The sequence below is a fragment of the Sander vitreus genome, chromosome 19 (assembly GCF_031162955.1).
Source record: "Sander vitreus isolate 19-12246 chromosome 19, sanVit1, whole genome shotgun sequence".
Classification (NCBI taxonomy): domain Eukaryota; kingdom Metazoa; phylum Chordata; class Actinopteri; order Perciformes; family Percidae; genus Sander; species Sander vitreus.
Window position 1 is genome coordinate 11792667 of NC_135873.1, and position 18985 is coordinate 11811651.

Sequence of the window (18985 nt, forward strand, 5' to 3'; positions counted from 1 at the left end):
TGTTTTGAAACGTATTGCGCTTTAGTGAACATATACTGGAAACGTATACCTGCATCCTTTCAATTAACACCATGATGCTCTATGCCTACAACTTCTTTTGTAATTGAAGCATTTAATTATCTAAGATGGATGAGGAATCATATTTTTAACCTGCGCTTGTAAGTGCACACAGTCCAATTAAGCATGTTTGACAATTCTTGTGAGGTGTGTGGTTACATGTGTAACTCAAAAATGCATGTTAGCTATTTGTGTCATATAACAGGTAAATCAGTTTAGTTCTGTTTTGTAAATGTGCCACAGAAAGTGTAATTTGATTATTATTATTATTATTACTATTACTATTATTATTTGGAACTCTGCTTTGTATATCAGTTACAGGTTTGATACTGCTCAATACTTTAAGATGAAACAAAAAATAACTTCGATCTTTTTTAAGAACTGCTTAAGTGCCCAAGTAATTCACTACACGACATGAAGCCTTGCTTTTGTAATTTAACTTCAAAACTGTTGGCAGATGAGGCATGCACTTGCAACTATGAAAAGTATTTTATATAACTGTTCAATAAAATTGTGCATGAATTGCAACTTGAAATGAGTCCGCTTCTCGTGTGTGTGTGTGTGTGTGTGTGTGTGTGTGTGTGTGTGTGTGTGTGTGTTAAATCAAATACACAATACACATTGTCCTTTGGGCATTTCTCTGCATCATGAGTGAATAAAGCAGTATTATAGAGCTACATGATTGTGTTTTCCAACAAGATTACAGGAAATGCACTCGCCATCACCCATAATTCTAACGTGCAAGGAAACCACAGACACAATAGAGTCACGATATTTCATTTACACCTGTGACAACAAACCGTAAGCCAGTTCCTGACACACCTCAGAGGTTGAGAGGGGTGATAGATGCCCGAAAAGAGCTTTAAGAATCCCTACACATACTATTTTTCCATATAAAGCGCTCATCCTTACACTGCTGGGAGTTCAGTCTCTGTAAATGAGTCTTAGTGCGTTTGCTCTGCTGTTGCAGTTCCTCTCAACAATTTGGCATTGACTGGCCAGAAATGTAGCTGGGAAAATGCTCCTTGGCAGTTCGGCAACAAAGGTGTTTCCTCTTCATCAACCTTAGTGACTTCTTTGATTAAACTATGAAGACTAAGCCAAGATTCCACAAGCTACACACAGGAGCCAAAGATCTGCTGGCTCCTCATATGTGGCTAAGATGTTTTAGATAATATTTTTATTGGTTTACATTTTATTTTTTATTCAAGGGCACCTCTGCCTCTTAGAAATGAACATCCAATCTTCAAGCACGTGAGTATACTTAAAGATCTATCAAGGTCTCATAGTTGGCCAAATAAACAAAATACTCAACATAAACTTACCTCTACAATTGAACTTAGCAGCCTACGTTTTCTTGTCCTTGGTTTCTGAAGTGTTTCTCTTCAGCTGAAATCAAACACAATGCTCAAATGAAAGGAAGTAAACTCCGGCATCCTGTTTTTTTTTCAGGAGGGCCTAAAAAAACAGTAGCTAGATTTTGCAGCCTCAGAGGGATAATCTGAAGACTTACTAAAACAAAGACATTGTCGAAGGGAAATTAACATAAGCTAATGCTCAGTGGCAGAAAACCTGTTGTTGGTGTCGTGTCCACGGCGTCCATAACTGAATCCAAAAGCCATGACGATCATGAAATGAGAAGATGTTTTTTTTTTTTTTTCTTCTTTTTTTTTTCAAGAAATACCTTAGTCATGTTCTCTAACTCATAAATAGAAACTCGGTGCAACAGTCTGCATGGAGACCCATCTGAGGTCATCTCCGTGCTTTCTGGAGGCTCTGTCTATTTTAACAATGAAGAATAGTAAAAAATGTCCTGGCTGGTATTTGAGCAGCCCCCTTGGGCTGTCAAGACTTGCTCTGCTCCAATCATTATTATCAGAACAAACACTTTGTAACATAAAGTTTGTTTTGTTGATGAATGCATGGGACGGGGTGAATCTGAAATGTATGGCGGTCAGTGTGTGTGCATGTGATACAAGTGGTTCCTTCCTTATATAATTAACTACATACAGTTCCTGGATGCCATTTTGTTTATTTAAAGCTTGGTTGACATCCTTTCCCTGAGTGATCACAAATGAAATTGTTTTTGTACCAGTGAGTCCCAGTCTCCTCCCAACTGGTCAAGTGGTGTCAGAGCAGAAAAGAAAATAAGTGATGGCCACTACTCAAGACTGAGATTCTTGTTAAAAGGACATAGGTTTTGCACCCACTGGCTGCCTTGTGCTGGTCTCCACAGCCACCCACTTTTACGTCAGCAAGGGAAGCCAGTGTATTTCCTCCCCTTCTTTATCTAAAGGAAGTACCAAAATAAGCATCAGCAGCAGAGCGCCCAAGCACCTTTTCCACTGGCCACTTAGTTGGAGTCCGAGGAAGAAGTCGGGAAGTCTACAACCACAGAATCACCATGAAGACCATCAGGGTTCTTGTCCTCCTCCTGCTAGCATCTGTCCATGTCTTCACACCAGGTAGGGGAACCATTGGGACTGCATTTGGCTGGGATACATGCCGTTAGATCTAATCTGTCAAATCTACATTTGACCATTTCCTTCCATTTTTTTGATCTGCAGACTTTTACATCAGTGATGCCCACGGGTGTTTGTTTTTGATCTAAAGGAACAGTATATAGTGGAGAGAATCTAAGCTCAAAGGTTCCCTTACTAATAATTCAGAGCTTTCAACTACAAGCTCTGAATTGTTAGGAAGTGCAACTTTGAACTTAAATTTCAGTCATATTTTACTTAAGCAGTTTGTTAAAGAACTGTAGCGTAAAGAGCCTTTTGGTTGACCCCTTAATTCAGCCAGAACTGACCATTGCACTGAGAAGACTGGAATACTGCATACTCTAATCCTGAGCAAGCATACTGATGTTTACTTTTTAAAGGTCTTCAGTTTTCTTTAACTAACATTAGTCTGTTTCAGTCTTGATTCTTTGCATTGTCAGTGGGGGGGATTGAAAAAGTAGACTTCTATACTAATGGGTGAAACAAATTTGTATCTAATATCTTATAGTGTCAAAACATTTCCTATCAAGCTGATTGGCCCTGCACTGTGAGCAAATTAAAGCATTTACTTGTGTGTGTGTTTGCAGCATTATTTGTTCTGATTGATAATGTTGTAAGTTTTGCTCATGTTTTATTCTCATGTAATATTTGTAATAATATTTGTAAAGATCATAGTGTTCTAAAGACACTTTGAACGGTACCTTGGAGACATCCACTTGAAGAGTGTATTTCCGTTAATTCAGTCTGAGATAAGCTCTGTCTGTGTCTGTATGTGTGAGTATGTGCATGCCTTTAGTTGTCCTTTGTACTAGCAAGTAAGAAAAAAGTAGTTTATTATTTTGCCACATTTACTCAAAGTGAAGGTAGAATATATTTTATGAGCATAATATAGCAAGCACAAATCAAAACCTCAGGAATGAAAAGACCCCGAGTGCCAAAGTGACATACGAGTGTCTCTTCGTTGAAGGAAAGGGGGGAAAAAAAGGGTGGCTCTTGATTTGTTTGTTTTCCTTGTGTGGGGCTGTAATAACTTTTATCTGTTCTGCGCCAGGCAGATAGGTGATCCAACAGCAGATAGCCAGTGGGAACCACGCTGCCCTCTCTCTCACAGAGATAACAGATCATTGTCCTGAGACTGAAACGTCCCAACTGGCAACAAATCTACTTCCAGCGTTTAGCAGTAAACATCTGGAGGAAACGCCCTCGCCCTGGCTACTTGTCACACAGCAGAGGCATTTTTCCAAACCTTTACGATCTCTTTTTTCCACAGCACATTAAGCAAAGCAATGACAAGAAAATTAACAAAGATTTCTCTTAAGATTGGCATTTCAACACTGATTTGCAATACTTGCTCATGGAAAGAAAAAAAGCATGCAACTTGACTTGGACTATAGACATGACTTGAGGCTTTTACTCAAAGGACTTAAGTTGACTCGGACTTGTCTCTATGACTTATACTGCAGGACTTGTGACTGACTTGAGATTGGCTTCAAGACTTCACGGTCAAATTACTTGAAGGACTTGAGACTTGACTTGTGACTTGCTCCAAAATACTTAAGGCATGGCTTGAAGACTTGTCTGGAATGATTTAAAGGACTTGTGACTTGACTCGAGACATGCTCCAAAAATACTGGAGACTTGACTTGGACTTGTCTCTATGACTTTTAGGACTTGTGACTGACTTGAGATTTGCTTCCACATTTCACTATCAAATTAAATGAAGGACTTGAGACTTAAGTTGTGACTTGCTATGAAATACTAGAGGCTTGAAGACTTGTTGAATTATAGGACTTGTGGCTTGATTTGTGACTTGATCTGACATACTTAGGACTTTGTCTGACTTGTCTCTAATAACAGAGGACGTCAGACTTGAAAATTGAGACACATGGTCCAAAATACTTGAGGTTTGACTTGGATTTGTCTCAAATGAATTGAAGTACTTAAGAGCTTACTTGAGGTTTGCTCTGAAATATGTGAAACCTGACTTGGCCTTGTTTTGAATGGCTTAAAGGACTTGACATTTACTTGGACTTGTCCCAAATAACTGCAATGACATTAGGATTTAATGACATAGTTTTAATAACAGCTCTAGCGAGAAGGGCTGCTTTTTCTTCCTGATGACTGATGAAGCAAGACAGAGCAGCATGTGGTCGGTGCTTTCGGCCATTGGTCTGGGGAGAAATATGTTGAATAGGATCATAATTGGCAGCAATGAAGACAGGATGCTTGGCAGCTTGGGTCAGGGGACAACAATAGTATGTCTGGGACAGGATGCAGCTTTCACACTGCTGCAGTGTTTTAAGAAGAGGATATCCACCTCAACACGCCATGACCCCCAGCACTGTCTTGACTTCTCATTCCTATTCTGACAATTGGAGCGAGACGCTCGGCTTTAAAGCCGTGCCAAACAGGAATGATGCACATATGCAACTGTGAACCTAAAATAGAGTATCTGTCTGAGGAAATAGTTTACGTAGACAAACTGATTGTGGTGTTTTCGTGATGAAAGCATTCTGAATTCCTAGACAGCACATTCTTTTTTTTTTTTATGTTGCGCTCTCACCTCAGACAGTGAGCATGTGAAGTGTAAAAACAGTGCTCAAATATTTTTTGTGCTTTACAGTTTTATCATCAGTTCAGGGAAATCTGACAACAGCACCAGCAAAAGCAACGTTGCCAACAAGTAAGTATTCAAGTTATCGTTCTACAATTGGGGAAATACATTTATTTGCCTTCTGGCTGAGAGTAAGATGAGAAGATTGATACCACTCTCACATGCCAGTAGGCTATCGATCTTCTCATCTAACGCTCTGCCAGAAAGCAAGTTGGTTTTAAGCAGTAGACAAACAGCTCCGAGGGAACTTTGGGCTGGGTCAAATTGTAAATTGAGATTTCTACAGATCTTATGCAATTTAAATGCCAATGCAAATGAAATTTTGATGTCAGTGTCTCTCCTTTTTGTATATCAACAGCAACACCAGCTGCAACAGCAAAACCATCAACATCAGCAGCAGCAGCAGCAGCAGCAGCAGCAACCTCAACAGCAGCACCAGCAGCAGCCTCAGCAACAGCAGTAGCAGCCTCAACAACATCAGCACCAGCACCACCAGCAGCAACAGCGTCAATATTAGCACCAGCACCAGCAGCAGTGTCAACAACATTAGCACCAGCACCAGCAGCAGCAGCAGCCTCAACAACAGCACCAGCAGCCACATCAACAACCCAAAAGGTCACAGCAGCACCAACAGCAGCACCAAAAGCAGCAGCAACATCAGCAGCCCATGTATCTACCCCTGCTCTTCCTGATGCCACCAACAAAACTCCTGACAGTGAGTGTGCATACAAGTTAAGTGGACTGAAAAAAAGATGGCTAGACGAATAGACAGGGTAAGTTAGGTTTATAAAAAAATAGGTCCTAACACCCTCAACTCACATTGAAACTTAGAAGACTTTGAAGACTGGGTGCTGGATTCTTATTGTGGATAATATGATGTAACGGTAATTTAGACAGCACTCCATTTTTTTTATTGCCACGTGGCTTCTTCAGCGTGTTTCACAGGCAATCTCTAGGTTTACACACATGCTGTGGCACAAAGATGATGTAAATGAGCAGTTGATTGAACTCTGTTTACATCAACAACACAAAAAGAGTTGGCCTAATGGCGGCAGAGTGAAACATGTCAAGATGTGCTTTGTTGCACCATTGACCATCCTGAGTCAGGAAACCAGACCCAGTCTACCTCCAGTCTCTTACTTGAGTCTAAAGGTAAGAGGAGATTTAGTAGGCTACATGTAGTACATCATTAGTAATGAGCAAGCTTTTAATTTTTTTTTTTTAATCAGACAGATGATTACAGTATGTAAAACGTAATAAATGATGTATTTTTCGGGCATGAGAGCAAGGCGCAACCATGCTGAATGCAATCTCTTTTAAAATGACAACTGTATTTAAAGCGTATTGAAACTGGTTTGACTTTTTCAGGACATGATGACACTGAAAAAAGAAACACAGGTATGTACATCAAATTCAAACTTCTTGTTTTCATGACCGCCCTTAAAACCATATCAAGTGATTAAAGAAGTTGTTTTTAAGAAATGAATGTATACATAAACAGCAAGTTTGACTCAAATGAAGGTAGTACTGTCTTCATTTTATAATTTTCTGCAGGTCCAACTACTCCTGCCTCAGGGACACTATATTTTTAGTACACATTTTGTCTTATATAGGACAAGCACTTCTCTTTCTTATTCTTCTTTTATTCTTTATATTTATGCATTTACATCCATATATACAAATGAAATGCCAACATAACATGATATATATTGTATATATATATATATATATATATATATATATATATATATAAGTGCATCATAACTTAGAGCTGGTACCCTTAAAGTATTTTGAAGAATACATCTATCTTCTCTATCTCATCTTATCTGTGTGGATAGTAGTTGGATGGTGAAACAATTAAATGCGCAGATTTACAATCTTTGTAGACTCCTTCTGATGTGTTGATGTCATTTTGATTGACTTGTTATCATGGCTTTATTTAAGTAATTCATTCATTCATTTCAACATCATAGCACCGCATCAAACCATTGTACCTATAGTGATACAAAATCATCCCAATGAAAAGGATAAAGGTGCTGGTAAGTTTTACTGTACTACCATTCTGTACTGTATATGGTTATAATGAAGCCATGAATGAATGGAATCAAATCATACTGTTTAGAATCAAGAGGCAGGAAACTAATCCAAAAACACATTGTTTTGAAAGGTCGTCAGGCTGGCAGTGATGAAGTCCCCCCCAAAGCAGGTAATGTACTGAACTGTACTCAAGTTGTCAGTCATACCCCACAAACCATTCAACTAACACGTATTGGTAATTTAAAGACAGATGAGGCTAACAAAGCACACTGTTAACAATATGAATATGAAACCTTTAGACGTGGTAGGTTTTGACACTACAATGTGGATGGTTTAAAGTCATTGGACTTGATTGTGAAATGGTCCTTTAAAGTTAACTTTGGTGCCCTGCAGTGCCCTGCTACGCCATGAACTACTACAACTACTATTTCTAGTCATAGTTCCATTATCTTTATAGTTACTATAATTCCCACTGTTCATCACACCCCCAACCGGCACCGTCAGACACCACCTACCAACAGCCTGGGTCTTTCTGAGGTTTCTTCCTAAAAGGAAGTTTTTCCTCGTCACTGTCGCACTAAATGCTTGCTCTTGGGGGAATTATTGGAATTGTTGGGTCTTTGTAAATTATAGAGTGTGGTCTAGACCTACTCTATCTGTAAAGTGTCTTGAGATAACTCTTGTTATGATGTGATACTACAAATAAAATGGAATTGAATTGAATTGAATACATCACTGGTCTGCCAAATGAATCTTTCAGAGAAAAGTCTAAAGTTGATTTTACCCTCAGACAAAAGGCTGTGGTGGATTGTGTTGCCTGCCCTCCTGGCTGGAGCTGCTGCTGTCATTATGCTCAAATTCAAATGCAAGAAGATCCATGATCACACAGGTACGTACGTAAAGGCTGCACAATGTACTCACATTTATCGTGCAGGTCATCTAAATATCCTGTCAACTCTGATTATTGTTGATATTGTTTGATTTTGAAATGAGAAGCTTTCTGACATTGAATGAGATCAGCAGAACAAATAAGTTGTCTTCTCTTCAACAGAAACCATTGATACTGGAACTGAGAAGTAAGTCTGAACTTTGTAGCTATGGACTGTATTTGAAAAGGCATGTGAACAACTAAAGCATCCATCCCTTTGTCTCTCCAACTCTCCACAGCGCATCTTTCCAGAGCAGACCCGAAAGCACTAAAGATGGTGTCATGCTCCTCGGAGTGAAGTCATCAGGCGGAGAAGAAAATGGTGAGCCACCCTTCCGTCTTTTTCCTGCAAGAGCCGCTTCCAACTTCATTCTGTTTGTTCATTATTCCATCACTTGGTAAAGCTGTTTCTCCAGGCACAGACTTGCAGTGATTCCAGGGAAGTTACAGGCTTTTAATATCTCATTGTACTCCACCAGCTTTTGGGGCTTTGCTGGACAACAGAAGGTGTTTCCTGTGATTTTGTGTCCCCCCTCCCTCCAACAAGCAGCAGGGCTTGAAAGATAGGGACTTCCCAACATAAACACAGATTATTTTGGACAGGAGCTATTGTGTGGTCAGTAAATGTCAGTGTGGGCCAGACGTCTGTCTGTCTGTTTGTTGGTGGGGTGAATGCATGTGCGCATGTGTCATATATGGTTTGTACACAGACTGAGTACCCCTTCACTCCAGCCATGAAAAAAATAAAAAGAATCTGGGCACTAAATGTCCTACCTTCCTTCCCTCATACAATCAGGCCTACATGATTTGGCTGCGACGGTCAGAAGGAAATGGAGTCATGCTTTAGGAATTTTGCTGAGGAAAAACATGTTTATGTTGTTACAACTACTGGATATTTCTTTGGATTGTAGCTTTACAAATTCTTATCTGAATGAAAAACGAGTTACTCATACGTACCACACTGCGCAGATAATCCCACACTCAAAGCTCATTAACTAAAACTGCTTTTTTACTGACTTAATGAACATAAGAAATCAATATCAGCAAGTATCACCATAAAAGTCCTACATCTAATGTACTATAATGACTTAACAAAAGTTTGGCTTCAGGAAAATGTAGAAATGGTTTTCTTTTGGATCAGAGAGCGAGTGGGAAAATGTAGGTACCTCTTCCTGTATGTATGTATGTATGGTGACATGCTGTCCTGTTCTGTACAAAGTCAGTGCAGCACCACCGTCCAATCTTGCCTTGACAAAAAGGCACAAGTGATCTTCTCAAAACACAATTCAGAGCATTTTTTAAATCATTTTTCAGGTTGGATGAAGGTCTATTTTCTTTGATCACACAGCTGTGGTTTCATCACTCTCCTCTGTCGTTATCTATGTTTCAGCTGCTGTGAGATAAAAAAAAAGAAAGCCAGCGGATGAGTCACACCTGTCGCCCACACACTGATGGTCTGGAGGAACTATTTTAGATGTTTATGAATTCTATGAAACATTTTGTGATGCAGAAAAGTATGATTATGTATGCTAAAAGCTGTTTTGTTTGCAACTGTGATCATAAATCTCAGAGTAAGTGAACTTATTTTCAACCAAAATATGTTCCTACAGACTTAATACAGTACATCTCTTTGAATTGATAGCGTAGGCTAAAGTCTGTAAGCAGATGCAGCATTGTCTGTGGAATATATTTAATGAACCTAGTCTATGCACCCTTTTTTTTCAGTATACTGTTGACAAAGACAAACCTAAGTACAGCTGCATAGCTCATCTCCATGTTGGGCCTAACACGTTCTCTGTACAGTGCACTGACCTCAGATATTTATCACTGTTCATTTCATGGTTTTATAATTATCCTTTGGTTGTGTTGTTACTAGGGGTGTAAATCACAAGTTGTATCACGATACGATTTTAAATCGATTCTTTGGACAACGATATGATATTTGCTGATGTCACAAAGTCTGCCACGATAACATTATGATTTGATTCAATTCAGGGGCCTGCGATCAATATGAGCCGATATCATATGTCCATTTAACACATTCAGTTACATTTATATCAACTCACAAAACGCAACTAAAATATGATTTGACAATTGTAATACTGAGCTTGTCCAGACATTTAAATGAATAACAAACTATTCTTTTTAATAAAAAAGAATAAATATAAAGTTGGAATTTTAAAATAAAGGCGCATCAATATTTTCACTTTGTATCGATATTGGATCGTTGATCATTGAATCGATATACGGATCCAGATCGATTTATTATTACACCCCTAGTTGTTACCCATCATTTATGTGCCTTGAACTATTTTGTAGCTTGTGATGTTTATTTTTTTTATGTGAAGTGCCAGAGTTCCATAACTACTAGAATTGCCAGGAGCGGTCATTTTGACCGCCAGATTCCAAACTCTATAATCTCTTCTGATAAATACCTAATTGTGATATTAATGCATGTATTGTATTAGGATATCTTTAGGAAAATGAAATAACACCAAAATGTACATTTTGGGTATAAGAACAGGCTCTTTTGTACTCAATTTTACTTTTCATGTATCTCAGTTAAGTATTTCTTAAAAGACTGTTACATATTCTTCTCCACTGGAATCCTTTTCAAACCAACAATCTTTCCTTGCATGACAGTACTGTACATTCACCAGAAATTGTGTGTGTGCATATAAAGGAGGATTTTTTATATTTTAGTAAATATAACATCCAAGCACAAGAAATAAGTAAAGAAGATGTATTTAAAGACACTGGAACTGCTTCATGGCTAATGTGTTGCTCTCAACCTCAAATTTCCTCAATAAATCACTAGAAAACTGTTTGGTTGTTGCAGCTTCACTTCATCAAATCCAATCTTAAACTTTATTTTTGGTTATTAATTTGTTTGTTAATTTGGGTTAATAGCACATATGTTAAAAGACTTGAAATAGTTCTTTGAGTTTTGAAAGATTTACTCTACAAGATATTGTAGTAAAATCACGTCAACAACTTCAAAATCATAATTTTCAGCCTCTATATTTATCATTAGAAGCTATTCTCATGGGACGTCATTGAATTCAGTAATTTTGCCAGATTTAAACTGAGAACATTCTGCCATGTTGTTGTTCTTATTGCTTGTAAAGGTGGTATAATGTACTGTACTGTACTGTATATGCAACCTAGATCAGCACCAACAGTGTCAGTTCAGTGATTCACCACTAGAGGGAGCAGAAGGGCAAAAAGCAAAGAAAGCGACCATGGTCCTCACTTTGTAAGCTAGTTTGTTGCAGAGAGGTTAAATGAGGTTTATATGACAGAGGAGTGAGATGTGGGCAACCGGTGTCAAAATCACACACTGCTTGATCTTCATAACAGCGTTCATACAGTGCAGGACAGATACCCTCATAACCAAGATCTGTTGATGTTTCATTAAACTAATTAAATGTCATTAATTCGAATGACTTTTGCCATTTTGTAGTCATGAGTCATGACCTCCATTTTGAATTGATTCACACATGCAGGGCCGGCTCTTTCTGTGGCCTTTGTAAGCTGAGACTGGGCAACAGCTTTGACTGTGGGCACATTTCCCTCAAAGAGACAGTGAGCAGATTGGCAGAAGGCCCATCACACACAACTCCAATGCCAGCTGTGGCATTGGACTGGGACTGGGTTACATTCAGGATGGCTTTCTCCTTCAGCTTCACTCAATAACTCCCTCGCATTTACTGTCCCTCATTAGGTTATTTTCATTTTCAATTTTAAAGTGGATCTTAAAGTGTCTGACAGTGAAAAATCAATATAGTAATTAATTTCATTTGAGTGCCTTTTTCTGTTGTTAGTGAGGGAGCCTCGCTGAATAAGCAGTCTTATTTATTGACAACTACTGCATGTTTTAGAGAACTGATGAGAGGGTAAGTTCCACATATTAAATCTCTGAATCAGTAATATTTGCAGCACAGCACACATTACAGATTAAGAACATTAAGAGAAACACATAACTTGACTTATTTAACAATTTCCATCAGAAAATGGGATCCTCAGATTGTCTTGAACTCATGAAGTAACATAGTAATAGGATCAAATGAAAGCTGAACATTCATATTTTAGTACTATGTATTCACTTACTTATTTTCATTTGTTTTTAATTACGGAAGTCCTAAATTAGACATTTCATCAAATGTGATATTATTGCAAAGAAAATGTCTCTAAATGGAGCCCTTGTGTTTGCCAATTAAACATAGTCCACTGGCTTCAGGTGGCCTTTGGTCTATTCTATTGCCTCATGCTGCTCATTTGTGCCAAAACTACACAGCTGTCTCAGCTTCCAAAGTTTAATTATTCCAACTGTAAGATATCATTACAGCAAAGCTGCATTAAAGCCAGCTGTTAATAAAAGCAGGATAGGGTTGCAGAGACATCTTTGTACAATCTAGTAACAGTAGATGCTCCTTTTCACAATTTAGGTTATGAATAAATAATGAATAGTTGAATATTTTGTGTGTTGACTGTAACAAAGGAAAACAAATTATTTTTCAACTTCTTTTACTTGTGTGAACGTCATGTCAGCTGTGTGCAAGGCTCTAACATGCACAAAGAATACTCCTGCACATGCAGCCAGCTATTTCCTGTAGAGAAGTGCAACTCTCTCTAAGTGTAAAAAAAAGTCTCCTGTTGTTAGATTTTATGGGAGGAGGGTGCGGCAAGAGGCACGTTTCACTGAACGGAGATTGGTGCCAGCCTGGCATACCGGGCATCATGAAGGGGGATAACAGAAGGTTTATGGATGGATTAGTAACCTAAGACCCAACACGTCTTATCTTTTGCCTCAATAAGGGAAAGGAGTTGGCACATGGGAGAAATTCACAAGCAGATGCTGGTTGACGGTCAAAAGCAGAGGTGCTTCACACATTAGCCTGGTCTCTGCTCTTTTACTCTAGTCTATATGTTACTGTCATGGCAAAGATTTATTTTACTTTTATTAACAGGTGAAATCCAACTGAGATTAAAAGTCTTTGCCAGTGTGACAGGAGCACAGAAAGCCAAAGACAGATCAGGCCACACAGTTAGTATAGAGGCAGAATGTAATACATCTTAAGCACTGACAACAACAAATGGATTGATCTTCCAGAGATCTGACAGTTGCTGTACACATATTAGGTCTCTGGAGCTTTTAGCTGCAGAGTATTATTTCATGCATGAGTTCAGAGATCATGAGGACTTTCTTTCTGTTTGAGCTGTAAGGACAGTCAGAAATATGGGACCCCTAAACTATACTGAGCTCCGTACTCTCAATTGTAACTTTCTTATTCTGCACACTTGACTTATTCTCAAGATACCATGTTGATCAGTTCCCAAATGACTTTTAGTTGCATGAATCTGCTGCTGCAGTTTTTCACTTCTTAACATTGGGAGTAATGTTGCTCTCACATCTAAATAAGGTCATTTCATTGCCCTGCATTTACTGCTTTATAAATGATTGTATGCATGTTGCAAATGATGACAGCATTTGCAGATAAGAGTTGGACACTTTAAAGACAGGTTTCAGGCATTGTCTCTACTATAAAAAAAAGTACTTGTTGCAGTGGAGCTAACTCTCAAGATATTATTATCAACTTCACTTCACTGTCCTGCATAAATGTTATTTTAAACACTTGTTAAGTTTTTTTATGATACAGGGTAGGTCAAAACCTCATGGAAACCACGTGATATTGAGAGCTAATGACATGCATTTTTGAGCTGTGGTCTCAACACCTGATGACTGATCAGCTAGTCAGTACTTTTATGACTAAACCCTTGATTTCTTGGCAACAGCAAATGTAATAGCTATTTCAAGTGTAGTAACATGACAAAATATTCCAGTAAACCTCAACAAACTTTTTCATATTTTACATTTAAACTTTTTTTCCACAAATAAACTGTTAAGATAAAAAAAGATATATTCACATTAAAAGCTGCTCAGAGTCCCACACTATGATAAAATGTATCACACAACCTGCTTCCTTTTATTCCCGGCTACTAACATCGAAGCCTTTTGCACGTAACTTAAACAAAGCCTTGCTTATCCCGCACTTTACACAGTATAAGCCTGCTGCATCCACAAAGGCGGTAACACTAGCTAAAGCATGTGACTTTTTTCTGAGGCATATCTAGTTCTCCCCATGTGACTGGAGGAAAGCACTCTCTCTCTCACTCTCTCTCGCCCACTGGATTCCATTACCCTTTAGCCAGCAGAACTGCTGGGGGTAAGAGGGGCAGATCCAGTTACTGGGAGAAAACGTCTGGTGAGACAGTGGATGATGAGGGATAAACTACTGATGAGCTGAACAACTGTGCTCTGTGTTTACCTGCCAAATGTACATGCGCATACAAATACAAATGCAGTAAAATCAGACATCTTGGCTTAGTGTAGCTGGTCAAGCAGAGGCTTCCTCCTTCTATATGTAAAATAGGCAACACATGTCTGTTTTGATTTGTTTTAGATGTTCATTTGGGGAAATGTTTTGCTTACTTTACTTTAATTAGATGCCTGTCTGAGGTGAAAGCCACTCAGAATAGATTTTGTTGTCTGAGTTTCTATTTGGGCATATTTTTTCATATGGCAACCGCTTATAATGCTTGATTTTGCTGCATGAGGCCCATGAGGTTAAAGCAATGCTCTTGCGGTCAAACTCGATGTTATTTCAAGGCCAGTACCATGTATTCATCTGCTGAAAATGCTGTAATGCTGAAAATGGAGATTGTCGTTTTCAACAATTCAGTTGGAAGAATAACAGCATTTTATGTATGATGATATTTGTCTAAGCAAAGGTGCAGGTAGGAAATATGAACAGTTTGGTTTAAAAATAAAAAATAAAATTCTATCAGCAAGGCTGAAATATATTTTTGAGGGTTTTGTCTATAATAATAGGTAGTAAAAAATACTAAAAACCAACACGACTCGTATGAAAGAGAGACACAAGATTGAAATGTTTCTTTGACCATCATTCCACAAAATCAAAAAAATCTAAATAAGTGTCAATCATGGTCAATATTGTATATTCTAAGGTGGATGATGCCCTGCATGAAAATAAAAAGCAGGGTCAAAGTGGATTAATCCACAAAATCCGTTTTTTCAAAGCAGATACCAAACTTCACTTTACAAACTTCATCTAGTATGTTACCTCGTCCGTGTAGCAACACAAATATTCTCCCCAAGTATTGGTCAATCTTTTAATTCAACCACTATTTCACAGCCAATCAGGGCAGTTTTACGTCGATAGGCGTGTTTTTATTGGTCAAACCCTCGGGTCAGCTGAGTTGAGTAAGGTATAAATATCCCTCAGAAGTTTATCAGCTCAGCTGCAGAGTTTAAGTGTGTCTGAGTACGTGGGTCATTCTCGGAGAAAAAAAACTGTGTGTGTGTAAATTTATGAGCAACCGTCTAAAACTAAATTAGTTTGCACAAATTAATATTTAAGGTAAGTTATTTGATATTCCGAACAAATTGCTGTTAGCTAGAACTTAACATCTACAGTACCGTCAGTTAACTCCTGTTTAGTAGGGGGCGGGTAAGTTGTGTTCTTAATGGCTAACGTTAACGTTAGCTACATTTGACAGCTTGAGCGTTCACATCATAAGGTACGGTAACTGCCTTAATAAGCCACCTGTCTCTTAATGAGCTAAACACAACCCGCTTCGACTGTTGCCCTGACGCTGCTACGTCATTTTTCAGTCAGCATCACCTTAAACCAGAAGAAAACAGCCTGGAGAACTAAATACTGTCACCATGGTCGCCACAAGCACATTGAAGACGAAAAGCAGCGAATGTATTTCCGAATTGGTTGACCGAAGATATGACCAGGCTTGCATTGAGAAAGGTAAGCGTACTGGCTTTTTCGGTGTGTTTTTGTCAGTATAGATAACCTGCTAGTTGCTGGATACTTCCAGGTGTGTGCTTGTTTATTACTCCTGTGTGGTGCATGGCTGCAGCACTGAAGGGGAGGGGTGCGGGGAGAGGGAAGTCAACAGAGGATGAAGTCATCCCTTCAGCCTGTCTTCACAATAGCAGCCTGTGTATAATAGCCAATCTAACAAGTGTTTTTTTTTTTGTTTTTTTGTCCAGAGCAAAATTATTGTATGATAAAACCTATATTGTGATTGGTATGATTCATATCTTAAGGTTTTGGACAGTTTGTTTGATGTTCATCCTTTTTTTTTCTCATGTGATTGTGTTGACTCATATCCACACACTGCAACCAGATGGGATGCAAAAGCAGATTCCCTCACTTATTCATTCAAACCTTTTATTTAAGCATCGGAAATAACTGAGGTTTCCCTCATTTGCAATGACGTCAAGATACAGAGAAATTCCGGTAAACAATTTAATTATTCATTTGTAGTTTAGGACTGGTCAAAACTAAATAAAAAATAAAAAAAAATAAAAGTGCTTTGTGCATGTTTTTCAGGCTGAAATAGCCATTTATTACCCTGCTGAATTGATCCCTAAATGTTCAACTTCCATTGTTTTCCCAGAACTGGATTTCTGGGATCACTGCGTGGCTGGACCCCAAAGGAGTGCAGATGTCACTGAAGACAGAACCTGTCAACAACTGGCCAAGATGTTTGAAAACTGCCTGTCACGAGCTAAGAAGACAACGCTGCACTGCTCCTCTGTGCTGGTACCAGAGAAGCTCACACGGAGAATAGCTCGCGAGGTCCTGCGGCTGGCATCTTGCGAGCCCTGCGGCCTGCGTGGCTGCGTACTCTACATCCACCTGGAGCTGGACAAGGGCTGCAAGCAGCTGGAGCGCATCGCGTACGATGCCACCGTGGTTCCCACATTTGAGCTGACTCTTGTTTTCAAGCAAGATGGCACCGCCTGGCCCAGCCTACGGGACTTCCTTTTTATGGGAACCTGCTTTGCCCCGACTTTTAGGCACGTACTTAAACTGAGTCCAGGTTTCCGGCTTGTCAAGAAAAAACTGTACTCCTCCTCGGCTGGTACCGTGGTAGAGGAGTGCTAAACTATGGGAGGGATTAAAGTGGGATATCAGGTTTCCTGTGGGTAAACGCACTTCTGCCCAAATGTAAGTGACACTCAAGTGGTGTCATTTTCGACCGTGTTTTTGCACAATACAGTTTTGTCAATTCAACCATTAGTAGCCAGTTCAGTTTGGAACTTGGGATGTAAAGTTTAAATTACCCTTATAGTTCTGGGTTTGGCTTCAGTGTTTCTAAGTGCATTTTTTTATCGGCAAAATTGTACGATTCTGGATGTTTTTGTTTTTCTAATCGGAGCATTTGTTGCTCAAACACAATTTTAAATTGTACATTTTAAAGATGAATGTAAAACCATGTTCACAATCAACATGTTTTGAGAGGGACATACTGTGGGTACACGTTAGTTAAAGACACTAGCCACTTTGTTGATGATCTGTGTTTCCAGATACATTGAATGTGTTCAGCAGCAGTAAACCTACCTGGGCTTGAATAGGAGACTGAATTGTAGTCTTTGGGGGCCATATGTAGCTTGTTGTGTAATGCTGTATTTAGGGCTGTGGATGTTTTAAAGACTGAATGTCTTGGGAAGATGCTGCTGTCATGGTGTGGCTTCTCACACTTGGGGAATTTGGATGCCTTAAATGTCATAGAAATGCACTTTCACTTGGAGCTGTGTTTAGTGTAAATGTTTTTATTACACTTTTATACCCTCCCCCAAACGCACCTTTTCAATGCAGAGCCTTTGTAGATTATTAAAAGGATGGTTCACTAAAATGTAAAAGCTTATTTTTTTTAAATGTAATTTTGTTAACTCGGACGTGCAAAGAAATGGTACATCTAGTAATTTGAGTTTTTTTTTTTTTTTAAATGCGATCAACTTTTTTTTGAAGGAAACTAGGTCTTGTCTATTAGACAATAAAAAAAAAAAATATTTTACATTTGTTGACTTGATTTAGTGCAATTTGTTTAAAGTCAGAATAATTATTTGTTCGGTCACAGAACATTACTGTGTGTATTCTGGAGCCATGACAAAGACTGGAGTGGGCAGACAACAGTGGTACAATGCAGGCTTCCTAAACTGGGACAACAAGAGCTCCACAAGAAAGTGATGTGGTTATTATGCATGGTCCTGGCTAGTATGACAAAACAAATTTCAGCTTGACATGGAAGCCACCAGCAATCAACTGTAGTACAACTTTGGTAGGGATCATGTTATTTGGCATAACTACTGTAACTTAAGATTCAATTACTGCTCTTGGCACTATTCCTTTTTGATTTTGTGAGTCCTTACACTTGTAGTATTCATTTATTGATCCCGTCTGCTGCTCCAGGCCTGTAAGATTGCATATAACTAGCAGTTTGTGCACTGCACACACTGCTGTTTATATAAGCTCATTAGCTGCTTCTGGTGCAACCCTGCAGAGTTTGTGACATTTCTCTCACTGTTTTTAATGGAGGTGTCTCCATAGTGATTGTGTAGGCCTTGGTTTGTCAGCTATACAAATGAGATTCAAATAACTAAAGAATGTAGCACTTGTGTGGGACATTCGAGGGATGACATTTTGTGCTTGTGACCTTTTTCTTCAATTTAGACTTTTTGTAAATGCATGATCTGAAGTAAGTAAGCTATTGATATAATGGTGTGGTTACATGCTGATTGCATAAAGGTTTTTACCAGTTGTACTGTTGCGTCATTCATGCACAAACAATTGAACAGGATCATGTGGTTACAGTAGTTAATGACCGAAGCACATGATCTTGTGTAAGATGCATCACTGTCATTGTGAAGGGACAAAGCACCAGTGATCCTTTACTTGGTGTCGCACATACAGCACAAAACCCGGCCTGACCACTTTCCCTTGCTGTGCTAATGTGGGCCAGCAA

The 18985-nt window shown here is 38.8% G+C and overlaps 2 protein-coding genes across 3 annotated transcripts; both read left to right on the plus strand.

Moving 5' to 3' along the window:
• The first annotated feature begins 2242 nt into the window (after window positions 1-2242).
• Window positions 2243-10798, plus strand: LOC144534134 (uncharacterized). 2 transcript variants are annotated; one of them, XM_078275872.1, is made up of 10 exons: window positions 2250-2522; window positions 5182-5241; window positions 5531-5887; window positions 6541-6570; window positions 7146-7211; window positions 7340-7378; window positions 8000-8098; window positions 8261-8285; window positions 8377-8459; window positions 9528-10798. In XM_078275872.1, exons 1-10 carry the CDS (start codon window positions 2462-2464, stop codon window positions 9539-9541), a joined length of 834 nt encoding a protein of 277 aa, XP_078131998.1. In that variant the 5' UTR covers window positions 2250-2461; the 3' UTR covers window positions 9542-10798. The 2 variants fall into 2 exon arrangements, with proteins under 2 accessions (XP_078131999.1, XP_078131998.1); XM_078275873.1 differs by lacking the exon at window positions 7146-7211 and having other exon boundaries at window positions 2243-2522.
• Window positions 10799-15436: 4638 nt separating this feature from the next.
• On the plus strand, window positions 15437-17756 carry LOC144534479 (DNA damage-inducible transcript 4-like protein). The gene is made up of 3 exons (XM_078276427.1): window positions 15437-15579; window positions 15834-15978; window positions 16634-17756. The coding sequence occupies exons 2-3, from the start codon at window positions 15888-15890 to the stop codon at window positions 17122-17124; spliced, it is 582 nt and encodes a 193-aa protein (XP_078132553.1). The 5' UTR covers window positions 15437-15579; window positions 15834-15887; the 3' UTR covers window positions 17125-17756.
• Window positions 17757-18985: the final 1229 nt, after the last annotated feature.